Here is a 14,651-nt window from a genome sequence, read left to right on the forward strand (position 1 = left end):
AAAAGTACTTGGTAGGGTGAGGTTATTTGGGTTGGGAAGTGTCCGTTGTGACAAAACAAAATGCAGCAATAAGTTAAAGAAATGACAAATATGAATAATTCAAAGGAAAATGGGAAAACTCACCTGAAGCAATGAAGAGGGAAGAATCATAACAATATAAACAGAACACAGCTGTGTAATGAAAACATTAACAGGGGAAGAACGTTTCTATAGACTACAATGGACACTTTGTTGCTTCCTTGTTTGAGTCAATATACACAGAGTGCTTCCTTTAATAACTGGTACACGGTCATTGAAGTATTTAAAAAATACTCAGGAGACTCTTCTTAGCAATGCAAGGACTTAAAACAATTCCAAAAGACTCATGATGGAAAATGCCATCCGCATCCAGAAAAAGAAATATGGAGTCTGAATGCAGATCGAAGCAGGATATTTTCTTTTTGTGTTTTGTTTTGTTTTATGGTTTTCTTTCTCATGATTCCTCCCATTCGTTCTAATTCATCTATACAACATGACTGATGTGAAAATGTGTTTAAATAAGAATCTGTATATTGAGCTTATATCAGATTGCATGTTGTCTTGAAGAGAGGGAGAGGAAAGAGAGGGAGAAAATTTAAAACATGGAAGTGAATGTTGAAAATTAAAAATTAAAATAAATTAATAATAATAAAAAATACTCAGAAGAGAACAGAAGAATGGTCAGGAGGAAACACAGACAAACAGGACAGCTTTGAAAATAACATGCTGAATTTGTCACATACTTGGAGGGAGATGCAAGTATGGTCCAAATTCCTGGCTGCTGGTGTAATTCACTTTTTCTGTTCTACTTTGCATGGGGAAACGCCCATCTTATTTAGAGTTTGTTAAGTTAAGAATAAAAAATAAAATTAAAAAGAAGAAAAAATACTAGTAAATTAAGCAAAGCATATGGTTACATTTATACCTATTATTTTGTTAAGTTGTTCTTGTCTTTCTTTTGTTTCTATTTATACTAATGCAGATTTATATTGGTAGATGAAAATTAAAACAAAATTAATTAAAAATAAGTAAAAATAAAAGGGGTTAGTCAGATGGTCCTGGCCTTTAGGGTCCTGGGAATAATTGTGTACCACAAACTGGTGTCTTTTTCAGTGCTTGCCTTCTCTGCTAAAAGAATAATATTTCCAAATGTGGATTTAAGTGCCAAGCTCTAGGGACCCCCAAACTCGGGGAGAAAGATCACCTAAAAGCAAATCTTCACTCTCACTTCTGCATCTCAAACCCTAGGCAGGTTTTGTCTCCTGCCCTTCCTCTGTCTCTGTCAATGGTAATGCTTTCCTTCTCATCCCTCCAGCTCAGAACTTCAATCAACGGTCTAACTCCCTCCTCTTTCTCATTATTCCTTTCAGTATATTGTCCCATTCCTCTTTTCCTCCCCTAGTTCAGGTCCTCATGCCCTTCCTTTCTCCTGGGTTATTATTAATAGTCTCTTAATGGGTCTCCCCGACTCTAGTTTCTCCCCTCATCCTTTACACCATTTCCAGAATTATCTTCCTAAAATGCCTCTTTAAGCATGGTTACTTTCTGCTCAAGATGGTTCCATAGTGCCTAAATACTAAAATCTGAACACTATGAGCTGCCATTCATCACCTTCTACAATCTAGCTTCAATGTACTTTAATAGCTTATTGTTTTCCCCTCCCCTTCCCACACCCTTTGCTCTAGCCAGGCTTGACCTCTCTCTTCCCCAGACATACTCTGGTCTCATTCCCACTACCACTCTTCAGCCCATATTGTTCCTATCACCTAAAATGCTCCTCTTCTCTCCCACTGTGTCTCCAGTTCCTACCCATCCTTCAAGGCCCATCCTCTAATTTCTACCTCTGACATGAAGCCTTCTGTCATTACTATAGCCAGTGACAATGTCTCTCTTCTCTGAACTCTTGAATAATACAAGAGGTTGTCTCATCAAGTATTAAATTGCCTTGTTCAGACTGTGTTGCCTGTGGTTATGTTTTGTGTCCCCAACTAGACTGGGAGCTCCTCCAGGCTGAGGCTGTGTCTCTGTTAATCTTTTCCATAGGAGACCATGAAGTTGGACATTAGGGTATTGGGGTTTGTTGGTGGGAAGTGTTTGAAAAACTCTGCTGCTTTACTGAAAATGTCAGGTCATGAAAAGTGGTCAAGACCCGCTAGCCTAGCCCAGACAAGCTAGATGTATATGGTTTAATCAGATGCCACCAGTCATGGCTGCTACCAATTGCTGCCTGGAGAACTTAAGTCTGCCTTCCAGAGTCCTTCTCCTGCTGCTATAACAGGCTTATACTAATAAATCGCCAAGAAACTCATTCACCACGACCCTGTGATCTTTAATACTGTTTGTGGTTATGAGAGAAAGATCCCCAGTATCTCCTCAAATTATTATAGAACATCCCTTAATAGCAGTAAACATTGTTACAGAAGACTCTGTTCTCAACTGCCAAAAAAAAAAGATGACCCATGAAATAGAGAAACAGGGACTATGTCAATGTCGGGAGCTCAGTGCGGACAGCCTAGTTCTCTCTTCTCCTGATCTTTATCTTCTTCCTTCACTGCTCTCCCACATGGCCTACGTTTAGGATGGTACTTTCTTTCGCTAGTCCTTCCCAGGCTGGGGGGATCTTCGGGGGCTTGGCTGGTAGATGGACGGACTGGAAGTTTATGATCCTTAGATGGAACCTTGGTTTTTAAAGAGAAAAGAAGCATGGTGGTGGTGATGTGTGTGTGTGGGGAGGGGCGGGTGGTGTGAAGTACCATCCTCTGTCTCTGGCTACATTCTTGTACTTACTGACTATCTGCCCTGTGATGAGAAAATGAATACAGTGCTAACTTTGGAGTTGGAAAGATTATAGGCCATTCATAAATGTTTTTTGAATGAAAAAGAATGGGACCTCTCCCATATACACAAGCCATGACTCTTCTGAAGTGCTTTCATATACTTGTATACTTATAATATTCCTGTAAGGCAGGCAATATAGATTTGGAGACAGAAGGGATCTCTAGTCTCAACTAAGTTTAATCCCTTCATTTTTCAGATGAAGAAACTGAGGCCCAAGGTCACATGGTTACTAGGTGTCAGGTGGGATTTAAACCCAGGTACTTGGATTCCCAAGTCAGTTCCTCTTTTCACTGTGCTGTGCTGCCCTGAGGCCGAGAGAGGGGAATGACTTGTCTATACTCATCTTGTGAGTTAACGGTGAAGGAAGGATTTGAAACCCAAATAACCCAAATTCTGGTTAATGCCTCCCCATACTCCAAAAGGATCTAGACTCTGGAAGCAATTCCTCTTCCCCTCCCCCCACCAATCCCAGGTTGAATACTGGCAGCTGGTGGTGCAGACCACTTTGTATCTGGTTCAGACCGAGGACTTGAAGTAAGTGAAACATGAACTTGGCCAAGAGGAATTCTGGGGTGTGTTTGTTCCTACCCAGTGGTTGGAGGAAATAGTGAGGTTCGGTGCTGGTTCTAGCTGGCTGAGTGGGGGTTTTTGGTTTGGTTAGTATTACAGTAATAATATTTTTCTTTGGGACTGGGTTGGTACTCAGTATAGGAGCAGTTCCAGGCTCTGATTTGCTTCGGTTCAAGAGCTTGTTCAGTTTTGTGTGCTCCCTAGTAACCCTCCTCCAGTCTCCTACCCCCTCTGCTTTCTGTCACAGCCCCAGGGAAGGAACAGCAATGTGGTTCTAATCAAATAATGGTAACCCAGCAGGAACTTCTCCCCCCCACCAGATTTCATCCCCCTCTTTTGTTCCCCCCCCTTCCTTCTCTCTCTCTCTCTGCCTCCCTCCCATAACTATCCACCTCTTTAGCCCCTAAGCTGAGCCAGAAACCCTGGGGTCTCTGGGCCACAGCCCAAGATTGAGCTCATAGAGGGCTTTTTTCTTGGGTACGTGAGGGCACAATACCCTAGTCACAGCTGTCTTCCTCTGGAGTGGCTTTGCGGAGTGAGCTTCTCTGCCAGCCAGCTCTGGTTTCACTGAAAGGGATGGGTAGTCTATGGCCAGATTCATTATTCAAGGACCTTGTTATAGCCACTGCTAACAACCTGCTACTCTCAGTTCCCACAGAAAACTTACCCATGACTCATCTAGTCCTGAAGGGGCTAGGCCTCCATGACTTCCTCACACTATTTACTGCTTCCAATTAATAGACCGTGGACCTCTGCAGTCAGACTGTCATCCCTCTGCACATTGGACTGATTAGCTTCTTACTCTTCAAGGTCCAGGGGACATTTACATGGGATCTTACATGGAAGCAGAAAGGATGGGGATACCAGAAAGGTCCCTACCACTCCAAGTCTCTCCCAGTGATGTTCTAAAGTTGACCATTTGAGCTTTAGCTGCCTCCTCCAGGAGAGGTGACACCAGGACAGCAACTAGCAATTTTTGGACCTGGCACAGCACAAACCATGCCCCAAAATATGCCCTCAAGCTTTTTAAGTCTGAACACTGCAAGGCTTTGGCTGTGGAAGCTGCCACGGGCTATAAAAAGTCCAAAGAAGAGGAACTCACGGAAGGCGTAGAGACCAGATTACAGGGAGAAAGTGGCTGCCAGGGTAGAGGGAGGTGGAATGTGGAAACTTCCTATTTTATATTTCTATTTTATTTACACAGATTTTGATTGATATCTTTTGCCTTTACATTTCCCCTAGAGGTGGGGAACCTGCGGCCTCGAGGCCGCATGTGGCCTTCTAGATCCTTGGGTGCAGCCTTTTGACTAAGTCCAAGTTTTGCAGAACAAATCCTTTATTAAAGGGATTTGTTCTGTGAAGTTATAATAAAGAAGAGGAAAAATCAGCAAAACCAATGAAAAAGAATGATGTTAAATACAACGCTCTATGCCCTAGGAATCCCTGCTTCGGCAAAAGAGTAAAGGGAGGTGCTTTTCATATTCCTTCTCTGAGACCGAGTTTGGTCATTATAATATTACATTATGCAGTTTCTATTGTTGTGTTATTACTGTTCTGTCCATTTGCATTTTCATAGTCACTGGGTATGTTTCCTGCCTCTAATTACTTCAGATTAATTTGTATAAGACTTTAAACATAGCTTGCTATTTTAACTAATTCTTCTTGCTAATTCGATAAACTCTGTTGATACTTTGCTAAGAGATGTCCAGTATACCACAAGCAAATTATGAGAACAAGGAACAGTTTACCCGTCAGATCTATGGAGAAGGGAAGAATTTATGACCAAATAAGTGATAGAGAACATTATGAAATACAAAATGGATGGTTTTGATTATATTAAATTAAAAAGTTTTTGCACAAACTAAACAAATATAACCAAGATTAGAGGAAAGAAGAAAGATGGGAAACAATTTTGACAGCAAGAATTTCTAATAAAGGCCTCATTTCTCAAATACATAGAGAACTGAGTCAAACTTAGAAGAATACAAGTCATTCCCCAGTGGGTAAATGGTCAAAGGATATGAACAGGCAATTTCCAGATGAAGAAATTAAAGCTATCTATAATCACAGGAAAAAATGCTCTAAGTCACTATTGATTAGAGAAATGCAAATTAAAAGAACTCCAAGGTACCACCTCACACCTATCAGATTGGCTAGTACGACAAAAATAGAAAATGATAAATGTTGGAAAAGATGTGGGAAAAATGGAACACTAATGCATTGTTGGTGGAGTTGTGAGCTATCTAACCATGCTGGAGAGCAATTTGGAACTATGCCCAAAGGGCAAACCAAACTGTGCATACTCTCTGATTCATCAATACCACTACTAGGTTTGTATCCCAAAGAGATGTTAAAAAGGGAATATGTGCAAAATATGTACAAAAATATTTATCGCAGTTCTTTTTGTGGTGGTAAAGAATTGGAAATTGAGGGAATAACCATCAATTGGGGAATGGCTAAACAAGCTGTGGTATCGGGATGTAATGGAATACTATTGTGCTATAGGAAATGATGAGCAGGTGGATTTCAGAACAGCCTGGAAAGACTTGAATGAACTGATGCAAAAGGAAATGAGCAGAATCAGAAGAACATTGTACACAGTAACAGTAATATTGTGCAATTATCAACTATGATTGATGTAGCTCTTCTCAGCAATACAGTGATCCCAGACAATTTCTAAAGACTCATGACAGAAAATGCTATCCACATCCAGAGACATAAGTATGGAGTCTGAATGCAGATCGAAGCATACTATTTTCACTTGTGTGTGTGCGTGCGCGTGCGTGTGCGTGTGTGTGCGTGTGCGTGTGCGTGTGCGTGTGCGTGTGTGTGTGTGTGTGTGTGTGTGTATGTTCTGTTTATTCTTTCACAACATCCCTAGTGTGGAGGTATGTTTACATGATTGCACGTGTGTAACCTGTGTTGGATTGCTTGCTGTCTTGGGGAGGGGAGCTGGGAGTAAGAAAAAATTTGGAACTCAAAGTCTTATAAAAAATGAATGTTGAAAACTATCTTTACATGTAATTGGGAAAAAATAAAATATCATTTTAAAAAATGTTTAAAAACCTCCCCAGAAAAAAATATACCCATGACACACTTTAATGTATTATTAAAAAAAAAAGACTTTCAGTACATTGAGTATCCTCTAAACTCAACACTCTAGGGACAAGTTCTGCTTGCCTGACAACAGCTGAGGCTCTGAGTGACACCACTGTGACACCAGCACTTCAGTATGATTGAATTCATCACTCTTTCTTCCCAGTTGCAGACCTGGGGGTATAGGTAGGGTGGAAAACAAACTTTGCTAACTTCATCCCCTTGCCAAGGCCCACCCTGGTCCTGATTCTACATATTTGGCTCCCCCAAGTTCCAAAAGCCCTTCCCTACCTGTTCACAGAGAGTGTCAACTGGTCCAGACATGCTTTGATCTTGTTCTGGGCTTCCAGGTGAGTCATGCTATCTGCATTCTCCCCGTTAATGGCTTGGATCACGTCTCCTGGGCATAGGTTGGCCAAGGCTGCCTTACTGCCAGGGTTTATCTGCAGGAGAAAAAAAAATGGGTCACTCATTTCCTGGAGCTGAAACATCACAACCCCCAACCTCTCAGATCCCATCTTCCAGAAGCCAGATGTGGCAGCTCCTTATTTTATACCAATGAAAGCAAATTCTTGTTTGGGGGATTTTTTTTACCCCCTGAAAGTTATTATCATAGAGAAAGTCCCTAGAGTGGTCCTGTGCTTATTTTGCAGATCAGGAAACTAAGGTGCAGAAGGGAAGAGACTTGCCCAAGATCACTCAGCTAGTTAGTGGCACCTAATGACTCTCACGTCAAGCACTCCTTCTGTTGCTCCACACGCTCCCAGGCATGTGTTTTCCAAACTAAGAACATCCACAGAGATATTCAGCTGAACTCCTTTGATCAGCCCTTCCCTTGTATAAACTGTTGGCCTCAGGCAGGGGTCTGTCTAGTCTGAGGAGAAAGGCAGACAGGGGCAGGAGGGGATGGAGATGGTCTCCAGATTCCTAATGATCAGCCCTTCCCATAAAGCAGTGACTGTCTTCTTGGTTTGCAGAAGCAGCTGGTGGCCTATCTGGAGACACTGTTTATTATTCCTCTATGGATTCCTCACCCTGTTTATTGCTTCCAAACAACAGAGAGTACCTCTGTTGCCTTTGATGGTGTTCCCCGTGCATGGCGATGATGCACAGAGAGAATCTTTCTAGACCCTAATGGTTTTTCTAACAAACAACTCATGAAGAAACGAGAGAGTCATGATTAATTTAGATTGTGCATGGGGACAGATACACCCGTAAAGAAATGGAGAGGGAAAACAAAAAAATCAGACCTCACAAAGAACTGGGAGAATAGCAACACCAGTAAACAGTATAGCTCCATCAACTCTAGGAAGGCAGGGAAGAGAATAAGCATTAATACAGGCATCAATATGTCATAAGCACTTTTTACAAATATCTCATTTGATTTTCACAACAACTTAATAAAAGTAGGGCAGGTGGGTGGTACAGTGGATAAAGTGCCAGACCTGGAGTCAGGAAGACCTGAGTTCAAATCTAGCCTCAGACTGACTCCTGGACAGGTGTTCTCTCCATTATGCCACCAGTTGCCTCTAAAGCAAGGACAAAGATTGGTTTCCATAATGTCTTGGGAATTTTAGGGACAAAGATTGGTTTCCATTAATGTCTTGGGAATTTCCAAGACGGAATGTTGCTTGGATGTATCAGGGCCTTTCTAATACCTACAGCCAAATGCAGCAAGGACAAAGCCCTGGTTAGAAAGCTGTCTGCTCAGGGGCAGCTAGGTGGCGCAGTGGATAGAATGCCTGCCCTGGAGTTCAAATCTGGTTTTAGGCACTTACTAGCTATGTGACCCTGGGCACTTAACCCTCATTGCCTCAAAAAAAAAAAAGAAGAAAACTGCCTGCTCACATCTTTCCTTCACTGTCTCCATATTCCTCAGGACCATTACTATTAAAAATGAAAGCATAACACTTTAGGCTAAAAAGTGACTTAGAAGCTATCTGATCCAACCTTTTGACTTTACAGATGAGGAAACTGAGGCCAAGAAAAATTAAGTAACTTGCCAAAGGTCACCAAGTAGTTAAGAAGCAAAGGAGGGATTTGAACCCAGGTCCTCCCTTTCCAGAACTTCATGCGTTATACCATATAGTCTCCTGTTTCTTTGGTTCAAAAATACAGCTGTATCTCTCTATTCCTCTGTTTTGCTCTTGCTTTCTTTCTGTCACAACAAGTCTGTGAGGTAGGCATTTATTTGACAAATCATAGAATTATGTCTGTCTCTCTGCCACAGCAGCTGAGCCAGATGGTTTAGAGGATAATTGCTTGATCTGGATTAAATCATGACTCCAAAAGGAAAAAAAAAAGTGGAGGCCCCTTAATCTTAAAGCTTAAGGAGTCTGTTTGCGCACAGGGTTAGTTACTGACGAATGGGCCCAGCCTGGGTAGTGTGTGAACTGGGGGAGACAGCAGCCCCTTTAGCTGTAGTCCCAGGAGAGTGAGTGTGAATAGCTCAGTGCAGCTTGGTCCATTACTAGAGACAGCTTAGGAGCCAGACCTGGGAGGGCCTGCTTACAGTCTCAGCCATCTTGGTAGGATGAGGAGGGGGCTTTTGTCCTCCTTGACTTCTCTCAGGTCTGAAGACTTCCTTGTAAAACCACTCACTGACATACTGGAGATGAGGAGCATATGTGACTTAAAAGCTAGAGCCAAAGTCTATTCTCTAAACCAGAGTCCAAGCTCACAGAAGTCACACACTGGGAACCCAGTCTTCTGGGAGAATATGGATGGTCTTGGTCTAAAAAGCACAGCCTCACTGAGACCTGTCCCTTGTCTTCAGCGACTGAATGATGGCACAGGAAAGCCCAACCCGGGCTCTCCTTCCTTGGGGAGGTTTTTAGAAGTGATGTGGGAGGGTTTGTCTGAGGCTGCAGCCTATGGCCTGATGTCAGCAGATGTTGGCTGCAGGAAGTGGGTTTGTCACCAGATTGCTGACCAGCAATAGTATGTGAATCAAGCCCCTTCTTGTCACCCATGTCCCCCACACTTGTGCATGTACACATGTAAATACATATATGCACAGGTCCAAGTACATTTGGTTGGAGATGAGTTGTGGGATGACGTTTTATGAATGCTACTGTCATACCATAGCAATCATTTGGCTCTGATCCTGTGACCTGCTTGCTTGCAAGGCTAACACAGTCTTACTTAGGGCCCAGTGCACTTTATCTTGGTCAGACCCCAACTGAAGTAGTTGTCAGTTCCTCACACAAGGGACCAAGTATAGGAGGTTGATAAACCATAGGGCAACCAGAATGATAAAGAGACTGAAATAGCAAGACTGTCAGCAGTCAGTTAATCAGCAAGCATTTACTTAGTACCTACAAGGACTAGGCTCTGTAAAACTGTCTCTGCCCTCAAGGAGCTTCTATTCTAATAGGGAAGGCAACATGAACAAATACAAGTAAGTATATGCAAAATAAAGTGGGGAGAGCACTAGCAGCTGGAGGTGGCCAGGAAAGACCTCACATAGAAGATTGACCTGTGTTTTGAAGGATACCAGGGAGTTTAAGACTTTCTTCAAGGAACTAGGAGGATGATAATAGCTGGCATTTATATAGCGCTTTAAAGTTTGCAATGTTTTTTACATACAATATTTTATTGGACTACTGAAAGTGTCTATAATTTCCATTTTACAGAGGAGAAAACCGAGGTTTAGAATGGCTAGATAATTTCTTTATGGTCATACAGCTAGTAGCAGAGGCAAGATTTGAACCCAGGTCTTCTCTACTATCTACTTACTCCCAGGCTGTCTCTCTGGAGAAGTGATGACCAGGCTAGGAGGGAGTGGTTAATATGTGTCCTAGGATATTTGAAGGGCTGTCATATGTAAGAGAAGTAAGATTTTGCTTGACCCCAGAGGGCTGAAGTAGGACGAATGGGGGAGAAGTTGGAGGGGGAGAGAGAGAGAGAGAGAGAGAGAGAGAGAGAGAGAGAGAGAGAGAGATATTTTAGGCTTGATGTTAGGAAAATCTTCAGAACAGAGCTTTCCAAAAATGGAACAGGCTATCTCAATAGATAGTGAGCGCCACATCAGTGCAGGTCTTCTAACAGTGGTTGGATGACTACTTCCCAGGTATTCTGAAGAAGGAATTTCTGCTCAGGTGGATTTTCCATTCCTTCCAACTCTGAGATTCTGGGAAGTTCTATTCTGAGCCAGGGGAAAGCCCTTTTCTAAACGATGGTTAGCCCATAGCAGGAATAGATCCCTTTAGAGAGGATTTTCTTTTTCTTTCTCTCCTTGAGTTAATGAGTGGTATTTCCTCCAACACCCTTCCCCACCCCCTGCCCCCCATTCCCTCCAGAGCAGGGGGAAAGTTCCTACATGGGCACATTTGTCCCTTTGTAGTTCAAAAATATTAGCAACTTGATAATCGTGCAGAAGGGGCAAAAGGAAAAGCGCTTATCCAGTCACCAAAACTGTGCGCAGAGAAATATGTTAAACAGATATCTAGGCTGAAAATGTGAATATGGCTTCTGGAATTTTTCTGGACAGCATTTTGTTTAGGGAGCTCAGCAAAGAATGAACAGGACCCACAACAAAGGACCCAACACAGTACAGAGTTCACTGTAATGTCACTTTGAGGCTTTTAAGAGTGCTGGGCACGGAATCAGAAAAGATCTGTAAATATCAAACTGCATAAGAGTTTATAGTTTCATGTACTCATATTTTATAGTTTATTGTTTCATATATATAATATTTTAGTACACAAAGAACTTCTCATTCTTTGTATACTAAGACATTTATGTCTGAAGATAGAACCAAAGTTTTAAAAGACAATTAATTTAAAAATAAAAAGAGTCCTAGACTGGGAGGCTGGTGACCAAAAAACTGGGTTCTAATCAGTCCTAAGCTTTCCTACTAATTTACTCCGCGTGGCCTTGGACCAGTGCCTTGCCTCCTTTGGAATTCAATTTCCCCATTTGGAAAATAAGGGCATTGAGACTATGTGACAGACAAGCTCCCTCTCTCCTCCGGCAGTCTGTTTTCCTTTAATAACCAGGCATAGTTTGAGGAGCTGTGTAACCTACTCAAAAGGCAGCTATTTGCCCCCTGTGAACGTGGTTCATTTCACAGTCCTTCCAGAAGTCTTGTGGTGCAAAGGGAGGAGCTGAACTTCCCTGTCAAACTCAGAATTGTGAGACCCGAACCCCAGCTCTGCCATTTATTCCTTGTGTTACCTGGAGAAGCCATTTGAGCTCCTGGAGGCTCAGTTTCCTCATGATCTCTGAGACCTCTGCCAGCTCTTAACACAGGATCCCAGAATCCCTTGTTCTGGGTGAGGACTCTAACCCTAGCCAGGACTTAGGATACTGTGTGCAGAAGTGTCACCCTGGAGCGGTGAGTAGAGGAGCAGCCTTAGAGTCAGGAGAACTTGAGTTCAAATATGACCTCAGACACTTGACACACTTATTAGCTGTGTGACCTTGGGAAAGTCACTTAACCCCAATTGCCCTGCCTTCCCCCCTTCAAAAAGAGAGAGAAAAAAAAAGAAGTGTCATCTCACAGGTCCATCTCACAATGGCTTTGGTCAAAAACTGGCTCTAGTTGTTTCCAGTTATGCACTTAACTTTGTTACAGGTGCTGCTGCCAGGCTTCAGGGGAGCAGGAGAAGCCTGGGAGGTGGGGGTTTGGTTCATGATGTGAATTAACCAGCAGTGAAGGGTAGGAACTGAAAGGGCTTCAAGCAGGCAGGAAAAGGAAGAGTGGAGATTTAGGATGATGGGGAATGCCACAGACCCTGAACTTCCATCTGCAAGGGTCTTACCAGCGTGGGAGATTTCCCTTCTAAACCTGAAGGAAGTCCAGCCTTAAATCTTAGAGTTAGAACTGGAATGGACATTAGGAGCCATTTAATTCAACTTTATTTTATAGATGAAGGATAGAGGGAAGCGACTTGCCCAGAGTCACACAGGTGGCAGTAGATATTTGTTTTGTTTTGTTTTGTGTGTGGTTTTTTTTGGAGGGGGGAAGGAAGGGCAATTGGGCTTAAGTGACTTGTCCAAGGTCACACAGCTAGTAAGTGTGTCAAGTGTCTGAGGCCGAATTTGAACTCAGGTTCTCCTGATTCCAGGGCTGGTGCTCTACTCACTCTGCCACCTAGCTGCCCCTGGCAGTAAAGATTTGAACCCAGAACATTTGGCTGTTCCTCCATCTTCTCCCTCCCTGTCCTGTCTCAACTTAGGCCTTGGGCTGGAAAACTTACAGAGCCTGTACATACACACACACACATACACACACACACACACACACACACACACACATGCACACATACACATATATGCATGCATGCACGCATGGACTCTGAAGTGAATGCACAGATCATTGAGAGAAGGGGGACAATCATAGGGTGCATGGATGATCAGATGGCTTGGTGCAGAATCACCAAGGCTATGTGGCTATGTGCATCACCTTGGACAAGTCACTGAATCTCTTTAGACCTCAATTTCTTCATCTGTAAAATAGAGGATTGAACCCATTGGCCAGTGAGGTCCCTTTCCACATCTAAATCTATGGTGCTTTACTTTTCTGGGAACAGGAGGGAGAAGCTCATGTAACCAGGTATTGGGGAGGAGATGAGGTACAGAACAGCATCATTTGAGGGACACGGAGTCTTCTTAATGGGAAGAGCCCTTATTTCATCTCCATTTGGGGGGGTGGGCTCCCCAAATGACCTTGACTTTCCCCTCTCTGTGCCTTAGTTTTCTCACCCACCAAACAAAGTTAATTATTGCCTAGTTCACCAGACTGTTGGACCACACTACGTACTGGTGGAGGGGGAGGGGGAGGGTGTTCCTGGTCACAGCCTTCTTAAATTAGGACTTTTTTTAGTCTTCCTTTGTGGAAAAATGGGGGAGGAAAGGGAGAGAGAGACTCACAAAAAAGGTCAGCCTCATTTTTCTAAACCTGCCTAACTTTTCACTAGTTATTCCAACTGAGAAGCATTTCTCTTTCTTCTGGCAAAGGAGTCAAAAATAGCACAGTGTGGCATCAACAGGAGCTTCATGGACCTTCAGCCAGACTTAGTCTTGACCACGATGTCCACTCAATCAAGGTGCCTGAACTTTCACCATTAAATCATCATATCCGTGGTTGTAAACATTACCCTATCTAGATGCCTGTTTTAAAATCATCATTATTCAATGGGATGATTCACCAGGTAAGGGAGGAAGAGAGATATATTTGAAAATGAAGGTGGTGTAAAACAAAAGATATAAAGAGAAATCAGATTTTAAAAATAAATCAGTCTCTTCTACCTGGGGGTGCACCTGGTTCCTAAAACAGGAGCGTGAGTTCATTAGATACCTTCCTCATCCTGGACAGGACAGTTAATGTGAGAGTCCTGGGGTGGTGGTAGGAGGAGGGAGGTGAGGTCACTGAAAGGGTGTTGAAGAGGGAAGCAGGACATGTATAATGACCTAGATCAAATTGCTTGCTTTCTCAATGAGGGGGAGGGGAGGAAGGGAGGGAAAGAATTTGGAGCTCAAGATTTTTTTAAATGAATGTTAAAATTGTTTTTACATGTAATTGAGGGAAAAATTAAATATTAAATTAAAAAAATAGAAAAGCAGGGAACTTGGGAGATGAGCAATGATAGCTTCACCTACTGTGCCAGTCCCTTGTCTGTACCCACCCAGCTGTAAAACCCAGAATCACAGACTCTGAAAGCATTTCCGTCACCCATCTGTTTGCACCTGCCCCTGAATGAGGGCTGTCTTTTATAACCTTCCTCACAGACCTCTGGTGAGAGGGAAATCAGTACAACCCAAAGCTGTCTGTTCCATTTTTGGACAGCTCTAATTATTGGGAAGGAGTTTGGGGTTTTTTCCCTTTGTCTTATATCTAATCTAAATCTGTCTCTTGCCAATCACCACCCCATTGCTCTTAGGCCTATCTTACAGTGGCCAGCTGAAAGGTGCTAATTCTCCTTTCACACAACAGTCATTTATTTACTTTAAAATTGGCTACCTTCCTCTCCTCATCCCCTCCACGAACTTCACACACACACACACACACACACACACACACACACACACACACACACACATCCAGGAGGAGGTCTCTCCCTAGGTATGGCACTTGTGGCTGATCCACCAGCTTGGCTGGTGTTAACTCATGATTTAATAAAGTA

The 14,651-nt window shown here is 42.9% G+C and overlaps 1 protein-coding gene across 2 annotated transcripts in view; it reads right to left on the reverse strand.

Annotated features, from left to right (window-relative positions):
• The window catches only part of PDLIM4 (PDZ and LIM domain 4), a 100,876-nt gene that overhangs the window by 64,170 nt on the left and 22,055 nt on the right, over nucleotides 1-14,651 (reverse strand). For both annotated transcript variants that reach the window (XM_036748303.1, XM_036748301.1), the window contains exon 2: nucleotides 6,814-6,965. In XM_036748303.1, the coding sequence (XP_036604198.1) occupies nucleotides 6,814-6,965 (152 nt within the window). The remainder of the gene's footprint in view (nucleotides 1-6,813; nucleotides 6,966-14,651) is intronic.

Source organism: Trichosurus vulpecula, chromosome 3 (genome assembly GCF_011100635.1).
Source record: "Trichosurus vulpecula isolate mTriVul1 chromosome 3, mTriVul1.pri, whole genome shotgun sequence".
NCBI classification, from domain to species: domain Eukaryota; kingdom Metazoa; phylum Chordata; class Mammalia; order Diprotodontia; family Phalangeridae; genus Trichosurus; species Trichosurus vulpecula.